This window comes from Chaetodon trifascialis, chromosome 19 (assembly GCF_039877785.1).
Source record: "Chaetodon trifascialis isolate fChaTrf1 chromosome 19, fChaTrf1.hap1, whole genome shotgun sequence".
Taxonomy (NCBI): Eukaryota; Metazoa; Chordata; class Actinopteri; order Chaetodontiformes; family Chaetodontidae; genus Chaetodon; species Chaetodon trifascialis.
The window spans coordinates 2,186,507-2,210,310 of NC_092074.1; the positions used below are offsets into that span (position 1 = coordinate 2,186,507).

General features: G+C 39.6%; 2 protein-coding genes across 3 annotated transcripts; one reads left to right on the plus strand and one right to left on the minus strand.

Moving 5' to 3' along the window:
* The first annotated feature begins 9,215 nt into the window (after window positions 1-9,215).
* ddx51 (DEAD (Asp-Glu-Ala-Asp) box polypeptide 51) lies at window positions 9,216-18,670 on the plus strand. 2 transcript variants are annotated; one of them, XM_070987270.1, is made up of 16 exons: window positions 9,216-9,436; window positions 10,312-10,652; window positions 11,159-11,328; window positions 11,418-11,568; window positions 13,088-13,233; window positions 13,375-13,446; window positions 13,532-13,638; window positions 15,423-15,531; window positions 15,669-15,814; window positions 16,997-17,186; window positions 17,323-17,438; window positions 17,531-17,647; window positions 17,756-17,857; window positions 18,025-18,088; window positions 18,208-18,342; window positions 18,538-18,670. In XM_070987270.1, exons 1-16 carry the CDS (start codon window positions 9,414-9,416, stop codon window positions 18,553-18,555), a joined length of 2,007 nt encoding a protein of 668 aa, XP_070843371.1. In that variant the 5' UTR covers window positions 9,216-9,413; the 3' UTR covers window positions 18,556-18,670. The 2 variants fall into 2 exon arrangements, with proteins under 2 accessions (XP_070843371.1, XP_070843370.1); XM_070987269.1 differs by having other exon boundaries at window positions 9,285-9,436; window positions 10,312-10,662; window positions 11,163-11,328.
* Window positions 18,671-19,468: 798 nt separating this feature from the next.
* On the minus strand, window positions 19,469-20,960 carry smim8 (small integral membrane protein 8). Its single transcript, XM_070987526.1, has 2 exons — window positions 20,702-20,960; window positions 19,469-19,992 (listed from the first exon to the last, which is right to left on the minus strand). Exons 1-2 carry the CDS (start codon window positions 20,828-20,830, stop codon window positions 19,834-19,836), a joined length of 288 nt encoding a protein of 95 aa, XP_070843627.1. The 5' UTR covers window positions 20,831-20,960; the 3' UTR covers window positions 19,469-19,833.
* Between the last annotated feature and the right edge of the window lie 2,844 nt (window positions 20,961-23,804).

Consider the following 23,804-nt stretch of genomic DNA (forward strand, 5'->3'; position numbering starts at 1 on the left):
GTCAGTGCCTCTCTGTAAGTCCTCTGAGAAAGGCTTAATATAAGATGGCTGTCAAAAACCCGCCCACTCATCAGCTGACGTGTTTTGGCTTGTGATCAATTAAGTCAATCATGCCCAAGGCCTATAAATACTATGCTCACTACAACAGATGAGGTGGAACCATGGACCCAAAAGGACCTAATTTCACTGTTGCAGAAACCCATGCACTGCTGGAGGGTGTAAAGTGCCATTATGCCTCAATAGTAGGAAGTTCTGTTGTGGGTGGAATGGTGACGAACAAGAGGAAGAAAGACATTTGGGTTGAAGTCACCCAGAATGTTAATGCAATGGGGTCTGGCCAGAAGAGGACTTTGGAGCAGGTGAAATTTAGATGGAAGAATCTGCGGGCCAGAGCCACAAAGGACCTTGCTGAAGCAAAAAACACCCAAACAGGCAACAAACCCTTTAAGAAAGGTGAATACACAGATGTGGTTCTGGACATTATTGGAGGTAAGAACTCTAAAGCTCTGCATGGGATTTAAGGTGTTGTTGGGGATGGTGAGCCTACGATTGTAGAGCAAAGTGAGCCAGTTCCTCCTAATGCAGAGGAAACATTTATTCTGGATCTCAGCCCTATTACCAAAGAACAACCTGGATCCTCACTGGTAGAGCCACCAGTCACAGGAGCTCAGAAAAGAGGCTTGAAGCGTCCTTTGCCAAATAATAATGATGCCTTTGAATTACTCCTTAATCAAGAAACTGAAAGAGCAGAAGCACAGATACTCCTGGCACAGGAACAAATCAAGCTGGCCAAACTGCAGCAAACCAGGGCAAAACTTCAGATCTGCCTCCTAAAAGCAGGGCTTGAAAATGCTGGTCTCTCCTACTCGGATGAAGAACCCTGAACATTCTTTATTTTGTTAACTATAGGACATTTTGTTAGGATCCTGTTTTACTTTGGTATCCTGAGTTCCTGTTTTATTTTGGTAGCCTTCCTTTGTGTGTTGTAGTTCTCTTTATTTCCTATATGTTTCCCTCCTTTGTGATTTGTGATTTGTGATTGCGTCCACCTGTGTCTGTGTAGTTTCCCCTCTATTTAAGTCTGTGTGTTTCTTTTGTCTTTGTGGGATCATTCCCATTGTGTGCAGTTTTCTTGTCCCTGGTTTCACTGTGAGTATTTTGGCCTAGTCCTTGTTTTTCCCATTTTGGTTTTTGGATAGTTGATTTTTGCTGGCCTTTTGTCTTTGTTATTCTTGTCCTGAGTGGATTTTGGTTTGCCTGATCTTTTTGTTAAATAAATTACCTGGACATTCTCTGCTCAGCCTTTGGTTTTGTTTAAGTCTGCATCTTTGGGTTCATGCCTGAATTTTTCCTAGCTCCACAACAAGTCATAACACATTTAGCCTTTTTTTTTTTTTTTTTTTTTCTTTTAAGACTTTTTCAAAATATCCACAATGTATTTGTTTATGTATATTTGTTATTTGTTGTGGCTCAGATGAGTGGTCATAAAAGAAATCCTAAATAGAAGTGGATGTTTATGTTATTTTTGTGTCTTCAAGTGACCCCACGTTGGCTCTTCTACCTGTTGTTCTTTACATTGCTGGTAGCCACATTGTGATATGTTGTTCCATTTAGAGCACTGGTAATCCAGATTTGGTAATCTTGAAAATTGTATTTGGATCAGGGTGATCCAATCCAATGTTGCTTTGAAAAACCGGCATAAAAGTAAGATGGATTACCTGATCCTGGATAGCAAAAAATGGGATTTCCAAATCTGAATAATTTTGATCCAGATTACATTTTTTGAACAACTGGCCCAAGGAGATACAACAAGCTTTCCATAGATGTAGCTCTGGAGACTGCTAAGCAGAAGCTCACAGCTCGGGCTACCCACCTTAAGAGATACAGCAGTGATGCCGAGACCAGAAGAATAAATAGACTCTTCTCCAACAACCCTGGAGCGGTAACCCCCAAGCTGGGAGAATGGCTCCAGCAGATACCAGGAAGAACATCTAAAATCTCTGTCCAGAAGAGCGCACTCCTGGGAACAGCCAAGATCCTGCGCAGAACCCTCAAGCTCCCAGGCCTCTGGTAGAGGACCCGAGCTTGAAGGAGGCACAATACCGTGAGAAGGGGATTTATATATATATATATAGATTTTTAGCCAGTAGAGCACCAGCATCTCATAGAAAATAGGTTGGCCACACTTCCTTTCATGTTAAGTTGTTAATAACAGAGAAAAAGCCCCTGAACATACAATGAGATTAACAATGCAGAATAACGTTACCCTTTTGTGAGCAATGTCAAGTGATGAGGTGAGTGCAGAAGGCAAGCACGAGGATGTACATCTTGGCTATTATTCATTGGTTGAAATCTTGATTGTTACTAGTATATAGTTATTTTTGTAACACTGGTAATGTATTCAACTTGGGAACTATTTTGTCCATCTGCCAAGGGACATCCATGTAATTTTTAGCTAATGGTGGTTGCCTGGAGCATCAAGTAAAATATGCTTTAGGTAACTAAAGTTTGATGGTTTCAAAATATCTGGGACACTGCTTGGAACTGCACTCATCTCATTTTTACAGTGCTCTGAGGGAGGCCACTCTCTTTGTCTCTTTTCTGTACAAACACGGGGAGGACTGACAGTTTCAAAGGGGGGGACACACATTCAGTTCAATTCAGTTTTATTTGTATAGCGCCAAATCACAACAGAAGTTGTCTCAGGACACTTTCCATATAGAGCTGGTACAAACCAAGCTCTTTTATCTACAGAAAACCAACAATTCCCCCATGAGCAAGCACTTGGCGACAGTGGTGAGGAAAAACTTCCTTTTAACAGGCAGAAACATCGGGCAGAACCAGACTCTGGGTGGGCGGCCATCTGCCTCGACCGGTTGGGTGAGAGAGGGAGAGCAAGAGAGGGAGAGTGAGACAGACAGACAGACAGACAGACATGCAGTCAGAGAGAGAGAGAGAGAGAGACAGACATGCAATCACAGTAACAGTGACAGTGGATGTTATAATAGCAGTGGCAGTTGCAGTGGATGTCAGGCAGGGCCAAGGCGGGAGACGCAGCTGAAATCCACAATCCAGATTCAGCCACTGTGTAACCTGCAAGACGACAAAGCACAGAGACTCCGGGGAAGGAGCTAAGTTAGTAACACGCCGTGGTAGGACATGAAAGCGTGCAGATGGAGAGGGACAGAAGGACAGAGGAGCTCGGTGTATCTTTGGATGTCCCCCGACAGTCTAATCCTATAGCAGCATAACTAGGGGCTGGTCCAGGACAAGCCTGAGCCAGCCCTAACTATAAGCTTTATCAAAAAGGAAAGTTTTAAGCCTACTCTTAAATGTAGAGACAGTGTCTGCCTCCCAGACAAAGACTGGAAGATGGTTCCACAGGAGAGGAGCTTGATAGCTAAATGCTCTGACTCCTGTTCTGCTTTTTGAGACTTTAGGAACCATAAGTAGACCTGCATTCTGGGAACGCAGTGTTCGAGTGGGGCAATAAGGTACTATGAGCTCTTTAAGATAAGAAGGTACCTGGCCATTTATGGCTTTGTAAGTAAGGAGGAGAATTTTAAACTCTATTCTAAACTTTACAGGGAGCCAGTGCAGAGTGGCTAGTATTGGAGAAATATGATCTCTCTTCCTGGTTTTTGTCAGGACACGTGCTGCAGCGTTCTGGAGCAACTGAAGAATATTCAGCAACAAATTTGGGCAGCGTGATAGTAAAGAATTGCAATAATCCAGCCTGGAAGTTACGAATGCATGGACTAGTTTTTCTGCATCATTTTGAGACAAAATATGCCTGATTTTTGCGATATTACGTAGGTGAAAAAAGGCTGTCCTTGAAATTTGTTTTACATGGGAGTGAAAGGACATGTCTTGGTCAAAAATAACTCCCAGATTCTTTACAGTGGTGCTGGAGGCCAGTGCAATGCCATCCATAGCTGCTATGTCATCAGAAACTGACTTTCTAAGATGTTTAGGGCCTACTACTATAACTTCAGTTTTGTCTGAGTTTAGCATCAAAAAATTGCAGGTCATCCAGGTCTTTATGTCATGAAGACATGCTTGTAGTCTAGTTAACTGACTGGTTTCTTCCGGCTTCATTGATAAATATAGCTGGGTATCATCTGCATAGCAATGAAAATTTATTGAGTGCTTCCTGATAATCTTACCTAAAGGAAGCATAAGGTGAATAGAATTGGTCCAAGCACAGAACCCTGCGGAACTCCATAGCTGACTTTAGTGAGCACAGAGGAGTCGTCATTAATGCGTACAAACTGAGAGCGATCTGACAAGTAGGATTTAAACCAGCTTAGCGCAGTTCCCTTAATGCCAATGAAGTGTTCCAGTGTCTGCAATAGGATGCCATGGTCAATGGTGTCAAATGCAGCACTAAGATCCAATAAGACTAGTACAGAGACAAATCCTTTATCAGATGCAATTAGGAGGTCATTTGTAACTTTAACCAGTGCTGTCTCTGTGCTATGATGTACTCTAAATCCTGACTGGAAATCCTCAAATAAACTATTATTGTTTAGAAAGTCGCACAGCTGATTGGCAACTGCTTTCTCAAGAGTTTTTGAGAGAAAGGGAAGGTTGGATATCGGTCTATAGTTGGCTAAAACCCCTGGATCAAGAGTAGGCTTTTTAAGGAGCGGTTTTATCACAGCTACTTTAAAGGACTGTGGTACGTAGCCTGTTGATAAAGACAGATTGATCATGTCTAATACTGAAGAGTCAATTAGAGGTAATACATCTTTAAACAGCTTAGTCGGGATTGGATCTAAAATACAGGTTTGTTTATTTGTTTATTTCGATCACGTGAACAACAATGTACAAAAAATAAATAAAGCACACATGTATACATACATACATACATACATACATACATACATACATACATACATACATACATACATACATACACAGTACCTATATAAATAATAATAATCATAAGGAAATAAGTGCACAATAAAAAATGTCTCATAAGCAACATAGTTTACATGAGCGAAAGGGAGTAGGAAGAAGTATAAACTTATCTAATCCTACCCCTATAATCTTAACTATTAATATGTTCTAATAAATTTCATAGCATAAGAACAAAAGGAATATTTATTTCATTCCTTCATTACACTATGTATCATTTCCTGCCACATTTTAATTCAAACAGCAAGCAAACACCTTGTGTAAATTATTCAATGTACCTCTGGAGAATAATTTCTTTATGTCTCTTTTTAAACAGAATTATACTCGAAATGCTTTTGATTTCAGTGCTCAAATTATTCCACAGTTTTACTCCACAAATGGTGATACAGAAACTTTTCTTTGTTGTGCGAGCTCTGCCAACCTTTAGATTTGATTTCTCTCTTAAATCATAACCTTGCTCTCTTTCATGAAACATTCATGAATATTTCTTGGTAGCAGATAGTTCCTTGCTTTATATAAAACTTGGGCTGTTTTATGCTCCACCAAATCAAACAGTTTTAGAGTTTTAGACTTCCAGAATAAGTCATTGGTGTGTGCCCCATAATCAACCCTGTGAATAATTCTCATTGCTCTTTTTTGTAGTATGAAAAGTGGCTGAAGTGCAGTTTTGTATGTATTTCCCCATGTCTCTATACAGTACTCTAAATAAGAAAGAATCAGTGAATTGTACAGCATATAGAGTGATTTATGATCTAGGACATGCTTTGCTTTAACCAGAACTGAAATGCTGGGAGACAGTTTAGATTTAATATGTTTGATGTGAGGTTTCCAGCAAATTTTTTCATCTATTATCACTCCCAGGAATTTATTTTGATGTACTCTTTCAATGTTTACACCATCTATTTGTACCTGTATTTGATCATGTATTTTACGATTTCCAAATAACATGATTTTTATTTTGTTCAGATTTAGTGAAAGTTTATTCTTATCAAACCATCCAAAAGTTGCTGCAAACTCTCACCAGAACAAAAAATATTTGTGTCATCTGCAAATAAAATACATTTACCTAAACTAGACACATTACAGATGTCATTAATATATAGGACAAAGAGTTTCGGTCCCAACACTGACCCCTGGGGGACACCACATACAGGTTGATGATTTTGCTGATGAAATTATTGAAATTAGTTGGTGAAGGTCAACAGGAGTAAAACAGTCTAAAACTGCGACAGACTGAGTAACAGTTTCTACAGTTTCTGTGTTTGAAGACAAAACAGTACCTGTTGACGGCAGGAGCCGATGAATTCTGTCTCTAATAGTTAGAATTTTATCATTAAAGAAGCTCATGAAGTCATTACTGTTCAGAGCTAAAGGAATACATGGTTCAACAGAATTATGGCTCTCTGTCAGCCTGGCTACAGTGCTGAAGAGAAACCTGGGATTGTTCTTATTTTCCTCTATTTGTGCAGAATAATAGGCTGCCCTGGCACTGCGGAGGGCTTTCCTGTATATTTTAAGACTGTCTTGCCAGGCGGACCGAAATTCTTCCGAATTAGTAGAACGCCATTTCCTTTCTATTTTCTGTGAAGATTGCTTTAATTTGCGGGTTTGAGGAGTATACCATGGAGCTAACCTCCTCTGTTTAATTATCTTCTTTTTTAGGGGAGCAACAGAGTCAAGTGTCATACGCAATCAACCTGTAGCACGATCAACCAGGTAGTCAATCTGGGAGGGACTAATGTTAGCATAGGAATCCTTTGTTGTATTGAAACATAGCATTGAATTAAATACTGATGGGATCATATCCTTAAATTTAGCTACAGCACTATCAGACAGGAGTCTGGTATAAGAATTTTTGCCTACTGGCTGGTAGTCTGGTAATATGAATTCAAAAGTTATTAAATGATAGTCCGATAAAAGAGGATTCTGTGAGGAGACTATTAAGTCTTCGATTTCAATGCCATATGTCAGAACAAGGTCGAGGGTGTGGTTAAAACAGTGAGTTGGTTCATGTACATTCTGATGGAAGCCAACTGAGTCTAATACTGAGATAAACGCAGTGCTAAGGCTGTCATTATCAACGTTGACATGTACATTAAAGTCACCTACAATAATTACTTTATCTGCTTTAAGGACTAAGCCTGATAGAAACTCCAAGAACTCAGCTATAAATTCGGAGTAAGGACCAGGAGAGCGGTATACTACAACAAATAAAAGTGGCTGCACTGTTTTCCATTTCTCATGAGAAAGAGTGAGAACAAGGTTTTCAAATGAGTTATAGTCGAGTTTAGGTTTAGAGTTGATCAAAAGGCTTGAGTCAAAAATGGCTGCAACTCCACCTCCTCTGCCGCTGCCTCGAGGAATGTGAGTATCAATATGGCTGGGAGGAGTAGCTTCATTCAGGCTCACATACTCTTCAGGACACAGCCAGGTTTCAGTCAGACAAAATGAATCAATATTTTGGTCTGATATTAACTCATTTACTAGAACAGCTTTAGAGGACAGAGATCTGATGTTGAGGAGTCCACATTTAATTCTCCTATCTTGTTGTACTATTGCAGAGGTTGTTTTAATTTTAATTAGATTCTTATGTTTAACTCCTCTCCTCTGTAATTTTGGTTTACTTAGTTTACGTGGTCGGGGGGCAGACACAGTCTCTATGGAGTGTTGGGTGGGTAACTGCTCTAATGGAGGCGCAGAGAAGCGTGTAGGACTGCAGCTCTGACTCCTGGTCTCAACTCTGAGTTGTCAGGGGTTAGGTTCATAAATAAAATCGGTCAGATTTCTAGAGATGAGAGCTGCTCCCTCCAAAGTGGGATGGATGCCGTCTCTCCTAATCACATGCAAGCACATCCAACCAGCTACCTAAACAGAGAACAGAGAAGCTTGGATTACAACACGTACAGAGGGAGTATGACCTCATTCTCTGCCCAAGACACCATTACTCCACTATATCTGTACATAACAAAGTTGTTTACTGCTTTATTAAAATTCTAAACTCATATATAACACCTTTAAACCTTTGCAGGCAAAACAAGCTACCTAGCACATCAAAATTCACAGCTGAACCTCACATCCTAACCAATTAAGCATTGTTTAAGTTAGCTGCAGGGACTGTTAGAGAATTATCTGAGGTTAGTTTATCTGATTTTGTAAATTGAGTTATATTATTATGTATTTTGGAAGGTTCAAGTCAGTTATAAGTTAACACCCCAAAATGGAAAAGTTAGGCAGTTAGCTGGAAAGATCGCAGTCTGAGCTTTGGTCCAATTTTACCAGGGTGTTATGGTCAGGAGGTGCAGATCTTTGTTCATGCATCAGTATGTTTGACTTGTCAGACAAGTAATTTCAACTGTTATCAGTTTTGTAGCTCCCTGTAACTACACGAGAGATTGAGTGCCGGTGTGACATTATACAGAAAGTCACCAGAGCTTAAAGAACTCTTGTTATTATTCTTATTTGCATATATTTTCCATGTTCTCAAGCTACAGTAGCTACCAGGAGTGATGCTGCGGGCAACACCACATTCCACCTTCTTCCGCTCTGTTCTTCAGACTCCATTTAAGCAGAAAGCATTAGTTTTTGAGATATCTTGTGCACAGACAGACATGACAAAAACATTACTTCCTAAGAAAAGGTTATTGCAAATGAGTTTAGCAGTGTATACAAATGAGTTTAGCAGTGTATATATAATTTATTACATTAGCAAACATAATACTTAAAATAAATTTTCTGGATGCCAAGGAGAAGGACAGCAAGCAAATCAAACTGTTGCAAAAGAGCAAACATCACATCTACTGCTCAGTGTCTGGTTCACCCAGTGGAGAGGAAACAGTGGAAAAGCAGACAACTTTTCTCAACTACATCCAGAATATTCATGGCCATGAAAACCCACTCTTTCCAAAGTCCCTGAAGCCTGGTACACCACTATTTAATAGTAATTATGTCATTTAAGTTGAATGCTCTGATACACTCTCAGCTGCTATGCACTCATCTTCCTTGTATTTCATATGCCCTAAAGCAACACATTTTACATACACGTTATAAAAATTCTTCCGCTTCATTTTGATTGGTGGACGTCATCGGGCGGACAGGTCCATATGGTGTGAGGGCAAAAAGAAATGGTTGGGCTAACTTTAATTGCAGTTGTGCTTTTTAAAAATTATTTCTGATCAAATCTTTACAGCTCGTATGTGGACAATTGGCTCCAAAAGATTAATTGGTTTTTTGCCGCAGCGGGAAGTCAAACTAATGTGGCCGCGTCCGACTGCTGACGGCATATGCCATGCGACTGCCTTTAACGTCATCAATACGCGTTTATTACAGTCTGGGAAAGCATGAGAAAATAGTGATTCTTTGAGCGTTTACAATAGTTTAAAGAAATTGAGCTGTTTACGAATCTGGACGGATTAAATTGATTATCCGTTTGAATATCTTACTAATGCGCGATATCTGACAAGTATACAAAAAAGTTTTTGAATCTTGCTGTCGAAATGTCTCTGTTTCTTGTAAACAGGTGAGTTAGGTTTGTTTTCTGTCACTTCTAACCTGAGCTTATGTCGTTGCTTTCAATTATGTCACATTATCACATTACTTTTCCTTGGAGTTATACGGTTTTATTTGACTTCAGAGTGCTTATAAGATATCAAGCTTCAAAATGTTCACATTGGAACACACAGGAAAGTTCTCTTTAATCGGTCAAAATGTTCGACTGTATTAAAAAGCTGTTCCAATCTAAAATCGTTGTTTGTCGATCAGATCGATTGGTTTTCATGTAAATGGTAGACAGTGTTTGTTTATGTTTAAATACAGTACACAAAGTAAATGTATTACTGAAAGGAGTTAAGATACAAGGGATACAACTCAGCAACATGTCTTATTTTAGATATGAAGACATTGGACTGACAGATTTATACTAACAATTTACTAACCGTTTAATTTAAAACAATATGGAAAAAAGTCAGTTCTATTGTCTCTCCCTGTTCTACATTTTTTCAGTTCCTCAATGTTCATCTGTCTGCACTCCTCCTCTTTCTGTCTTAATCTTTCTTTTTCTTTTTCTTTTTCCTTTCCTTTCCTTTCCTTTCCTTTCCTTTCCTTTCCTTTCCTTTCCTTTCCTTTCCTTTCCTCTGCTTGAATAAACGCAGGTTCTCACTGTGTCTGAGCTCTGAATGTAGTCACTGACACCACTGTGTGTCAGAAGCAGTACACAAGTTCTAAACAGACACTGACACTGGATTTTTATAGAATCAACACATCACAGAGCAGTGAGTGAAGCGTTCTCAGCACATATCATTCTCAGGTCACATGCCACTAGACCAAACGTTGCTGTGCTGTGATTGTATAGAAGAAGTGGACTGAAGAATGTGTATTCTCTCATGCTGCTTCCAGATATCTTGGAGATGAGGAGGTTGAGAGCGTCTCAAAAGAGTCTCAGTCTCAGGCGTTGCTGGCTAAACTGCAGAAGAAGGCAAAAGAGAAGCAGAAACAGAGTTTGACAGAACAAAGACCTCATCCACCTGAAGACCAGACAGAACAGCAGGACGGCATAAAGAATAGAAAAGCTGACAAGGACCACAGTCAAGAACCTCAACGCCGCAAAAAGAGGAAATCAGAAGTGCCGTCTTTGTTTGTCTCAGACTCTGATAACCATGATGACCCTGTAAAAAAGAAATTGAAGGACATGACAGATGCAAATGAGAAGCAGAAGAAGAAGAAGAAGGATCAGTCAGGTATGTCCTTGTTCTTGTGTACTCTCACATGCTTAATGACAATGTATTCCTGTCATATCATTCATGTGATAGTACCTAAAATAAACGTCCACCAATGATTGGGTACCTGCATATGTGTCAGCTGATAAATACATTGTAGGACAGAAAAGATAATTTTGACATTATTGATATATGTATAGGCTTACACATGTCACACACTACCCAAATTAAAACTGCACTAATAAATGTGTTTATATAAACAAGCAATGGATCAAATCAATATGTGTAACATGAAAGGAGTCGCTTGTAGTCATGACCTTACCGTACGAGAGGAAAGTTTTCTCATTTACCAAAATTCAGTCTACTCCACAGGGGAAAAACACTCATTTGACTTAATTATAATACCTGAATTTGGATGAATATGGAGATTAAATGTGACAGCGGAACTGACTGAAATAAAAATTGACGGCCTGCATGAAAAAAACATGCTTGAGATGATTCAGTTTGTCCGTCTTTTTGGATTTTAGGCAGTTCAGTTAAGGGTGCTGGAAACAGTCATGTGGCTGGACAGGAGGACACAGTAGAAGAAGAGGAGGCAGTGACAGAAGACAACACACCAAGACAAACCACAGTGAAGACTTCTACTCCAACTGGATTCACAGTTCTGGGAGGATTTGAGAACAAACCTGCTCAAAAGGTACAGTGGTTTGTTTGTGGTGCTGAAAGGTTAGACCTCACCAGTAGCATTAGTGTTCATCCACAGTGTGTGTATTCTTCTGTTCACAGGTCCACAGAGTCCTGCCTCAGTGGCTCGCTCAGCCTGACGTGATTCACAAAGACATTAGAAGCAACCTGGTCCCTATCTCTGACATCCCAGGACTTTCTGCTCAGCTCATGAAAAAATTACAAAATACTGGAATTCAACACCTTTTTCCAGGTAATGGCACAAGCTGTATATTATTATTTGTGTATTGTTGTATTATTGTTTGTGTATTCTCTGCTGCTGGTGAAGAATGAAATAGAGACTTCTGCCGGCTGACGAGGTTTTATTTTCTTTGCAAAGGTCAATCATCACACGAGCGGTAGAATGAAGAAAGACCCCGAGCATGGGGAGAGCTAAACATTTATACCTTAGGAGCACCTCCCCTACCCAAAAGTATGAATACACATCTTTTGGGTCTGCTGGAGGTATCGGAGCCAACTCCCTCGGGGGTGGCTCGCCCCAGAGGCATCCCCCAGGATTTTGTATGTTGGTGTTAAGAGGTCTAGACATCACAATTTGAAGCACAAAAGGACCTGATATCCTGGTGAGGAAATGGGAGGTTGGGTGTCTCAAGTAAATGAAGTGCAAGGAACTGAAATTGCCATTACAGTATTCACCAGCAGGTTTCCAAAGTTCTAAGTGATTGAGAATAGGCCAGTATTATTGCACTTAATATTGCTGTTGCTGTATGTCACATTAGTATTATTTAAACCCTATAACAGATATCCATGGTGTCTCTTTAGTGCACGGATGGAGAACATTTTTGCTATCAAGGGCCATTTCAGATTTTATGACATCCTTCAATGACCGTATTAAATTACCGTACGTGAGATTCTTGGTAATGTCCACCATGAAGGCCAAACCACACAGACAATTACTGTCACTGAGTTTCCACGATAGCTTTTCCCTTCATCTATGTATTATTCTACACAAACAGACACTTTGGAACAATCTTACTTGGCTAGCAGCTCCATAGCCACAACAAGACACTCCTTCCCATATTCTCCATCCGAATGAGGTTTCAGCTTTTTAACTTTTAGCTCGCTCTCCACAAAACTTGCCTGCCTAAAACTCTCAGAATGTGGTCTGTGAAAGCCAAACGCCAAAGATCGTTGACATTATCCAAGCGGATTTGTTCTCACAGCTCATCCAGTTTAGCATGTTTGGAGCTGTAATGATGCATGAGATTGTCCTTCTTCATCACTGTGAATGCATCCCCACAAAGTAAACATACTGGCTTGGTTTTTACTTCAACAAAATAAATAATTTGTCTTGGAAAGTGTGACACTCCACATATACCTTTTTTGACTGTTACCATGATGCATGTTGTCATTGATGTGACATCACATAACCGCTATGTGCGTGTTGCGCTCATGGACTGCCCAGAAGGATGTGTTCGTCTTCTATTTTATGTTATTTTCTTTTGTCACAGAAAAAAAGCAAATGCTGTCTAGAGATTTTTTTTCATACATTTCTGTTGCTTTTTTTTGTCTTTTTGATGGGCTGGGTCAAGCAGTCTTACAGGCCACATGTGGCTCGAAGGCCTGACGTTGCCCACCCCTGCTTTAACATAAAGGGGTGAAAGTGTTGTGTGTGTGAAGAGATGTGATTTGAAAAAGTTGTGGAACTATTGGTGTACTGAGTGTGCATATGAGAAATGTAAGTTGTGAAGGATACTGTGACCTTTCCAAAGTGCAAACAGAAGTCATCCCTGCCATCCTGGAAAGCACACAGCAGGGCCTGCTGATTGGACGAGGTGGCTACAAGCCCAGAGATATTTGTGTGTCGGCACCAACAGGCAGTGGCAAGACTCTTGCATTTGTCATACCTGTCATACAGGTGAGCTGCCCACCATCTCTTTTAAGTACCTTTGAGCAAGGCATGCACACAATATGTATAGGCACTACTGCATGTGTATGTGTGAAGAGGGAACGTGTAGAAAGACTGTCCAGATGAGATAAAGATGTTGTTTACCATCAGGTGCTGATGGAGCGGGTGGTGTGTCAGGTCCGGGCTTTGGCTGTGTTGCCCACCAAAGAGCTCGCCCAGCAGGTTAGAATCTTTAAAAACAACCTCTGGATCAGTCATGTTTACTCCAGAGGTTGAAAAGGCTCAGCTGATATGTTCTCCTGTGCAGGTTTATAAAGTGTTCACTTCATACACTGAGGGAACCATTCTGAAAGTGGTCATGCTGGCTGGTCATAAGGCCTTTGCTGCAGAGCAGGCGTCACTCTCAGAACACAGGTGAGTACAGCTTCATCATAATGGGAGAGCTTCAGCAGCTTCAGACATGGCATCAGGTCACTGAGTGACTCTGTTTTATAATGCCATTTCAGGGTCTGCATATTAGAATTTACATGTTTATTTCACAGAATCATAAAGAGTTTTCATGTGTGTTGAAATGAAACTAAGAACATCTACTGAAGTACTTAACCTTGTGTGCAATTTCGACAATGGGAAAACATTCTGGTGACCAAGTCATAATAAATCCATTTGGCTGATGTATCCTGCTTTGTAGGGAGTTGCTCTGTATAATGAATACTTTTACCTTTAAGTAAATTTTGTAATAGCTCTGCTCTTTAACACAAGTAAAACATTCACAGCATTCAGTTTTTACTTGTTATGTAGTAATTTCACAGTTATTGCTACTTTTAATCCAGTAAAATATTTGAATACTTCTTTCACCAATGCTCTGCTTCATAGCAGTGCTGACTGAGTGTTAGTTATCTGGATTCTACCCGGAAGAAACTCATTAATGTGATCAGATAATTAATATGTGAACTTTGATGATTATATATACAACTTAGGATTTCACATTGACAAGCAGGGCTGAGTTATAAAGTTGTGAAGTAACAATAATCTTTTAAGCATTTAATCTCTGGTCTGGGGCGCTGGTTCGATCCCCGGGCGGGGCCTTTCTGTGTGAAGTTTGCATGTTCTTCCCGTGCATGCGTGGGTTCTCTCTGGGTACTCCGGCTTCCTCCCACAGACCAAAAACATGCTCATTAGGTTAATTGGTGACTCTAAAATTGCCCCTAGGTGTGAGTGTGAATGGTTGTTTGTCTTGTGTGTTGCCCTGCGATCAACTGGCAACCGGTCCAGGGTGTACCCCGCCTCTCGCCCGTTGACAGCTGGGATAGGCTCCAGCCCCCCCGCAACCCCGAAAGGGATAGGCAGTATAGAAAATGGATGGATGGATGGATGGATGGATGGATGGATGGATGGATGGATGGATGGATGGATGGATGGATGGATCTCTGGTCTGATTTGTAATCTTGTTCACTTTTTAGGATTTCAGTTCTTGTTTGGCTGCTTGTGTTCGGACAACATACAACATTTGAACATTTCAGTACCATATTGGTGCTTTTAACAATACCTACATGTATTGAAAAGTATTCCCTAAATGCTTCCATGTAAAATTAATGTAAACAACAAACAGGGCTAGCATTAGAACTCACATCTTTCAAACTAGCATGTTAGCATTGGGAAATCTGGCTGCACTTTTTTTTGCCATTCTTGTGCGACTTGCTTGCTTTAGCAATGAATCTGCCTCTTGAAGACTTCAGTCATATGCAATGAGTGCTTGGCTGAGAGCTCACGGAAAGCAAGTACGCAGGTATGCAGGCAGGTATTCCATCCAATCATTTTATTCAGGCCAAATGAAATTATTGGATAGATTTATTGCACGTCTGCAGCAGTTTTGTTAGAGGATTTGATTTATTGACTGTTGTCAGAATGTGAAGAGAATTTCAATAAGTACAACAAAAAATGCTTCCAAGATACTCCACCTTTTCTAGCTTTAAACTTGGAAGTATTTTTTAATGGTGGCAGATGGTGCCATTTATTCAATTTTAGATTAAATTTTAGATATAGGAGCTTCGAATTTGCAGCTGTAGACAAGATTGGATTGGATTTGGATTGGATTTTTCGGAGACAAATGTAAGTGTGAGATCAGTACTTGTTATTTGTACTGTATGATATTGGTAAAAGAAAAATTACTAACATTTTTGGTCTGATTTTTCTTCCAGAGGAGGCATAAGATGCAGTCTAGCTGACATTGTTGTGGCTACTCCAGGCCGACTTGTTGATCACATCAACAAGAATTCAGGCTTGTGTCTGGAACACCTCAGGTTTCTCGTGAGTTCATCAAAGCTGGATAACGTAACCCAATATATTTACAGGCCACAGCAGATGTAGCTGACATTGAAGTCCACCATCTACCAATTGGTGTACTTTTTTAAAAATGGGTGCTCTCATTCTGTCATCCATCCCAGATTATTGACGAGGCTGACAGGATGATTGACAGCATGCACCAGTCGTGGCTCAGTCAGGTGGTGAAGGCAGTGTACAGATCAGGAAGTGGACCAGAAACAATGTCCATCTTCAGGCGGACTGAGCCAGCGTGTCTCACAGCAGCAAGGTGAGTCGCTTTTCAGCAGGTAGAGATGAACCTCTGATCTGATGAATGTGTCCTTCTTCACCTAAGTTTTATTTTTGAATAGAATGCTATGATATGAGCCTCGTGTTCAAAAACAATACATTTTTATGGAAGGAATAGTTCAACATTTTGGGAAATATGCTGAGACAGAGCAGGAGTCTGGACATGGTTAGCCTAGCTTAGCAGGAGGAAACAGCTAACCTGGCTCAGTCCAAAGCACAGAACTGAGCATTTTAACATTTCTGTTTGGATATAGATTAAACAAAGGAGATACAAGATGTTCATTGTTGAGCAACTTTAGAGCTGTTAGTATAGTAGTCTTTTCAATCTTTGGACAACGTCAGAATAGGTGTTTCCCCTTTATGAGTTTTCTCATAAACAAACTTTTTCTTAAATACTTTAAATCCTGCATTGTTTACATTGAGGTTTATAGTCTTGTTCTCTCGTGCCTTTTGCTGTTGCATTGTTACATTTCTTGGTGTGTTATTATAAATATAATATATATAATATTGTGAGAGCATTTGGAAAGAATGCTCTGTGCACGAGATGAATTGCACAAAAGAAATGCTGTTATTCCAATGGTGATGAAAATCAATATTGATCAAAGCTGAAAGGACTCTGTACAAAAGCAGATGTGGTTAAAAGGCTGGTTTACGGTTCAGAATTTGTTAGAACTGCATTAAGGTATTCTGGTGTCTTTAATGCAGTGGAAAAAGCTTAAAAACACTTTTGACAGACATTCAGAGGCTGTTATACTAGATACACCTGTATGAGATCCAATACAAGAGCTCTGCCACAAATTCTACCTCATAATGTGTCTGTTATTAATGTCAGAGAGCTGTTAATTCAAATACATATTTCTCATTGAGGTCACAGTGGTGGTGTTGTGCTGAGCTGCATTATTTTAAGAGGGGTTTTGTAATGTTTTGTCCACCCTATTTACATCCATGTAGGGGACAGAATATCATAAATACCTTTTAACAAGGTTTTGCCCAAAACCTTGATGATCTTAGATCTGGTTAGGTGAGATTAGGTGACAACTGTTTTGTGAATTAGCTACTTCTGAGTATGTGCGGCTGATGGGGTGGTGCACCTGTAGAATATGAGCTGGATGTTGCTTTGAAAATGCACTACTTTCAGTTTTGAATCTGTTCGTCTTCTCAGTCTGTCTCCACCCCAGATGCCGCTACAGAAGCTGCTGTTTTCTGCCACGCTCACTCACAACCCGGAGAAGCTGCAGCAGCTGGGCCTCCACCAGCCCAGACTCTTCAGCTCCATCCTCAGTCATTCTAACACCACACCAGCAGCCCCCACCCAGAAACAAGACTGCTTCGACTTTCCCCAATGTCTGACGGTAAGAATGACCTTTGACCTTCAGGAAGGAGTGCAGGCACACAGGAAGGGCAGAGAACTGTGCTGTTGGACAATGATGATTAGAAACAGACAAAGTTTGGGTCACTGTTCTAATTACTGCATCTTTATGTTTTTAGGAGTATTATGTGCCCTGTACATTAAGCAAAAAACCCCTCCTCATGCTCCACTTCATCCTGCGCATGAAGCTCAGCCCCATCCTCTGTTTCACCAACTCCAGAGAAGCTGCACACAGGTTGGATGAGACAACACTCATTCATTTCATGTGTATATTTTCGACTGTGCTGTGGCCTCTGTCAGTGTGGTCTTACTGTTTTTGCTCCTCAGACTTTACCTGCTGATGCAGCTTTTTGGTGGAATTCAGGCTGCTGAGTTCTCCTCTCGACTGTCTCCTGGTGAGAGAAAGAAGACACTGAAAGAATTTGAACAAGGAAAGATCCAACTGTGAGTGTGTACTTATTTCTTATTGTTTATTTACCTTCTCATCCATCCCTTACTTCCTGCATTGTGAGCAATGACTTAAACTGACGTCATCCTGACGTCATCCTAAAGGTTGATCAGCACAGACGCAGCTGCCAGAGGCATTGATGTCAAGGGGGTCAAATGTGTTGTGAATTATGATGCACCACAGTACATCAGGACATACATTCACAGGTGAGCTGTCCATCAAATGTAATTCTTTCCAATGTTTTCAGACACTGTAAGCATTACAGAGGATGTTTTGTCAAAAATCAGGATCATAGGTAATCCTCCATGTTGTCTTGTGTACCTCTGGCATATTGTGTTCTAAGATCTTTGCTCTTGCTACTTTCTTTGTTCAGGATTGGAAGAACAGCAAGAGCAGGGAAAGCAGGCCTGGCCTTCACCTTTCTGCTAGGAGTACAGGTGAAACACTTCTACATGCAGTATATATATTTATAATTAATTATGAGTGAGATAGGCAGTCAGACACATGATCAGTATAAACAGGATAGTAAATAAACTTGTCCTGTTTCCACACTCAGGAGAAGAACTTCCTCCAGATGGTGGTGGAAGCAGGAAGCCCTGGCATTCAAAAGCAGATCGTCAAACCCGAGAACCTGAAGGGTATGGAAGCCCGATATGAACAAACACTGCAGGAGCTGGCGAACATCATCAAGGTACCGTCTCAAACAAATTCATTCAATATTGAAATAGATTGAATATCCTCAGTTTAAATGGTTTCTGTGAACCTATCTGTGCAGATATGCAACAATTAAAGCTACTGCAAGGCAAATTTCTCATCAACTGTGATATACAAAAGACTACTTGAATAGTGTTTTCCTGCAAACCCACTGCATTTTGTTTCTCTACAGGATGAGAAAGCCAAATAATAGAGCACCGCTGACATTCTCCTCTGAGCTGACCCTCTGTTCTGTACAAAGATCACATTGTATTTTTTCAGCTGTATGTGGAGTTATTTTTGTTGTTAATAAAACATCAAATGTCTCTGTGTGATGAAGCTGTTGACGACTTCAGCTGCACAGCACCAGTTCCCATGTGAAAAACCCAACAGGAGACGGAACTTAAGTCATTACATACAGCCTGTAAAAAGGGTTCATTGCCTGTTAACTGAGGCAATGAGTGATTTATGTGGGTAATGGAGACAACCTGTTGTTTTGCTATCTGTCCCATCTGTCTGCCTGACTTGTAAAATTAAAGCATGTACAGTAGTGAGAAAATAATTCATGCATTAGAGAGCTCTGGGGGGGGGGCAAAACTACACCAATACATCCATCCATCCATTATCTATACCGCCTATCCCTTTCGGGGTTGCGGGGGGCTGGAGCCTGTCCCAGCTACAATGGGCGAGAGGCGGGGTACACCCTGAACCGGTCGCCAGCCGATTGCAGGGCCACATGCAAGGACAAACAACCATTCACACTCACACTCACACCTACGGACAATTTAGAGTCATCAATTAACCTAATGAGCATGTTTTTGGTCTGTGGGAGGAAGCCGGAGTACCCGGAGAGAACCCACACATGCACGGGAAGAACATGCAAACTTCACACAGAAAGGCCCCGCCTGACCCGGGGATCGAACCAGCAACCTTCGTGCTGTGAGGCACGCGCACTACCTGCTGCGCCACCGTGCAGCCCACACCGATACATATAATACATATATTAGATATATAATACATATAAGCGAATAATCATATATGCATTCAGAAACAATGTTATTCTATAATTTGTGTCATAAACACAAATTCATATGCTTTCATATGTTTTTCTTTTTTTTGGAATTCATTTTCATGAAAGCAATTTTTATTGAATGAACACACACAGACACACTTTGATTTCAGTATGATGGTCATTACACTGAACATCATGTCTGCTTTAAATTTCACATTTTTAACTTATTGTTGTGTGGAAATGCTGTTGTATTTACAGACTGAAGAATGCCCAGCAGGTACACTTACAACACAGTTTAATGGAAGCATTAAAAGGAAAAAAACTTTCAATTCAGCCAGGTTTTAATTCACTCTGTTCATATGGTTCATAACACACACACACACACACACACACACACACACACACACACACACACACACACACACACACACACACACACACACACACACACACAGTGCTCTAGAGTGTGTTGTGCCTTCAGTCCCATTTGGAAGTCTTCCTCCTCATGTATCTCTCTCCTTCACTGTCGATGGCCTCATAAAGCTGCTGGTTGTTTTCTTTTATTGCATGCAGGTAGCCCAGATAGCCTACACACAAGGTGATGGTCACCAGTCCAAACACCATCACTGGTTTATTCTGCAAAACAACACAGCTTTATGTTTAACCACTGACTGCCCAAAGGCAACTTGCATCATGACCAAATATGTGATATTAAACAGTCAACATGGCACAGATTTTGGTAAATACTTGCATGAATACAGTGCATTAACACTTGAGTTGGTGAAATTCTGTCCACTGGGTTTTGAGGTACATATCTTATATAAGTGTCTAAAGTATTTTGGCATTTGGTATATTTTGGTTTCTTGGTTTCTAGCTCATTGCAGCTCACAACAATTTGAGCTGATGTGGTATAATAATATTAACAATAATAATAATAATAATAATAATAATAATAATAGTAATAATAACCACAAACACAACAGGGTTCTGCTTTATCCTAAATACATATTTCATCCATAATAAGTTTCGATTAGATGCTTATTATTATTATCATTATTATTATTAGATGGAGAGGTACTTTATCTCAAAGTTACCTCAACATTGAAGGACGAAACAAATCTAATATGAAATTAGACTTAATAGGAAAGTGCACCAAAAAGTAATACGTCACTTCACAAGTTAAACCATGATTTAAAGACGGAGTCACGAAATTCTTTCCTGACACACTGAAGACACTCCTGACTACACGTTATACTAGCTTTGTAAAGACTAACCGTTATGCGAATTTTCAAGCAGAACCACTTTTCAACTTTCGCTTCCAGGTGAATGTTTAGGTGACTCTTACAGGCTTTATGAAGAGTTCAGGGTTGACAGCTCGGAACAGTGTGGTGGTCTTTGCGCCCCTCAGGCCGGGTGTCCTGTAACCCTTTTCCCTGGCACTCTCCTTTCCTTTATCGACCTCTTTGTCCGACATGTCCGGTCAAACCTATGCACGACAGCTCTCCGGAAAATAAATTATATAGCTCGAAAAATGAACGCTATGCTGTGTGCCAAAACGCAGCCATGTTGAAAAGTCAAAGACGACTATTCGAAGAGTGGAGGAAGGTGAAGACTGTACGATTTGGAAGATCACAGCGCCCCCATTGGTCACTAGTGGGAAATTCCACAACAGCTACATTTGTTGCATTGTGGCTGATTAGATTGAGCTGGGACACGAAACATGGACTGAGGTTAGGTAATAAATAAAATAAAGAATGGTAAAAATATGACATCATCTCATATCACTTATTAAGTTAAAAATAAAAACTGTGTACTCAGGAGCATTATGTGTACTGTGTACTCTATGTACCCAGGAGCACTATCAAGAAGGGCAGCTGGGCTGTGACTCACGGTCATTAAGAAATCGGGTGGTGGGGGGGTATAAAGTAGTCTTTGTACACTGGACATTACACTGCACTGGACACTTTTACTTGTGATTCTGTTTGCACTGGACATTTGGACTTTTTTTTTTTTACTTTTAACTTTTAATTCTTTGCTTGCAGTGCTTTTTGATTATTTATTGCATGCCCTTTACTTTAAATTTGTGATATATGCTGGAACTTGTGAATTTCCGTTGGGGATGAATAAAGTATCTAGCCATCTATTTATCTTGATATGATATTGTATGTAACAACAATGGGGAATCTTTGGAGTAATGGCATGTACCATGAAATGTATCCCTCGTAAATTTCCTCCAAATCCTCCACTGTAACATAAAGCTGTGTTGTTTTGCAGAATAAACCAGTGATGCTTTATATGTAGGATAAGAACAGAACATTAACATATTCATTTTGCAATTATTCAACTATTGTATCAGCTTTGTTTAACTACTGAATTTTTCATCTGCGTAATTATTATTACTCTGGCATTTATACTGTACATTATTATCTATTTCAGTATCATTCAATTATTGTTCATGTAGTGTAGCGTGATGCACATATTTCTGTTTCTATTGTCTGTATATATTGCTATATATTCTGGTACAATGCAAATATTTGTACATACTCTCTTTTCTTAAACTGTATTTGTTATTTTTGCTTAATTTCTCTATCCTGTTACATATTTCTCTTCTACAATGGAGCAACTTCTAACAGTAAGTTATAAGTGTAAATAATGTATTTCTAGCTGTGATTCTGACATGTAAACCGACCACTATAGTAATCACCCATTACATTTAAACCCACACCAGCTGTTTACTATCATCCCCACGAGACATCTCCTCTTTCCTCTTTTTCTGATCGGACTCGCTTGGATACCTGCTTCTCCTCATTTTATTATCCAACTGTCCTGTGTCTTAATTTTAAATTTTGCTCTCTAACTCCAGCTCTGAAGCCATTTCTGCCATCCATCACATCTACTTCCTCAACTCTTTTTTTTAAAACAGGTTTTATTGAAATGTGCAATGTACAAAACTTGCACACAAACAATGCAAAATTCACATTCTTTTTATAACTTAAAGTACATGGGAACAATTGTAGTAAACAAATATAGCATACATCATCTATAATACAAGGAGGTAAGGTTTCATATTATTAATTAAATTAAATAATTTCATAAACAAATGGATTACAATTTCATATAAAACAAATAAATATACATACATGAAAAATGATGTTTTATATCAATTTGCTGAGTCGGTGAAAACATCTTTTAGACTGTCAAACATTTTTTGTGCCATTTTACTTTCATTAACTGAAAATATTTTAAGTGCAACTTATATTCATTCAAAAAGGTAACAAAAACAGGAGATGATTTTAGAGCTCTAGTTTTGTGTATGAAGAATTTAGCTGACACAGAATCACTTTCATACAGAGTTCATCAATTTTGTTCTTCAATAAAACACCAAATGTAACATTTTCTTTGGAGATAGATTGGAAAGATGAGACCGTCAGATTTTTTGTTTTATCCATCTACTGTATGAATATCAAGCCAGAATTTATAGGTCATTTTACAAGAGAAAATTATGACCAAAATATACAGAATACAGAATACTGGTTGATACTGCTGACTGACATGTAATCTATTACAATCCATATTTAGTGTTACCATTTAAATCATTGAGGGTAAACTAAATAACACAAACACTTCTCTGTATAATGCAATACAGCTGAATCAACAGCTCTCTGTGGTGTGTAGTTTCTATGTCATTTCAACAGAATGAGCATATATCATCATCAATGTTAAAGCGCAAATCAATAATTCTTTGGAGGGATAAAATAAATATAAAATAAATGTAAATGTTCATAACTTTGGAATGTGTTTCTTTTGTTTAGGGGGTACAGGAAATTTCGTTTCATAGTTCTTAACTTATAAACTGAATTTTCATCGAATTTGTGCAAAATGTTATTTTTGGTATTTTTTTTATTTTTTTTTTTTTTACCACGGATTAATCTTTCAGTGAGATACTTCCTCAACTCCTACTGAACTGAAAACTCAACACCCCCCCCCCCCCCCCCCCCCCCGCTCTCTCTCTTTTTTTAAACATAGGCGCGGATTGATGACGCCACTCAAGATAGTCGCTGACTAGTGTCAAGCTTATGCTCTCAGCTCTTGACACTAGTTGGGCGCGACCACATTAACTTAATTTTTCGCTGCTAAAATTTCCATGAAAACAAGATAATTTTGCTTTCGGGGCCATTTTCTCATATTTGAGCCACTGAAGCTTTTAAAAATGTATTTTTAAAATACATTAAAAATGTATTTTTAAAAGCGCAATCGCAATTTAGACTTAGCCCAACCGATTTTTTCAGTCCCTCCATATGGATCTGTCCTCCCGATGACGTTAACCAATCAAAACAAAGTCGACGAAATTCAAACACATCGGAGTTCCTTCTAGTTCATTCCCAGGAGATGGTTAGGTGTAGTTAATGTTGTCATTTATGACAGCAATAACATTATTAGTTTGCGTG

What these genes read in the sequence shown, in the direction of transcription:
- ddx51 (XM_070987269.1), top strand. Translation starts at nt 9,414, where the DNA reads ATGTCTCTGTTTCTTGTAAACAG. An exon ending in CCAAAGAGCTCGCCCAGCAG is followed by an intron (nt 13,447 to 13,531) that starts GTTAGAATCTTT and finishes TCTCCTGTGCAG; the next exon opens with GTTTATAAAGTGTTCACTTC. An exon ending in ATCAGGACATACATTCACAG is followed by an intron (nt 17,858 to 18,024) that starts GTGAGCTGTCCA and finishes TTCTTTGTTCAG; the next exon opens with GATTGGAAGAACAGCAAGAG.
- smim8 (XM_070987526.1), bottom strand. Translation starts at nt 20,830, where the DNA reads ATGTCGGACAAAGAGGTCGATAAAGGAAAGGAGAGTGCCAGGGAAAAG. An exon ending in CTGAACTCTTCATAAAGCCT is followed by an intron (nt 19,993 to 20,701) that starts GTAAGAGTCACC and finishes GTTGTTTTGCAG; the next exon opens with AATAAACCAGTGATGGTGTT.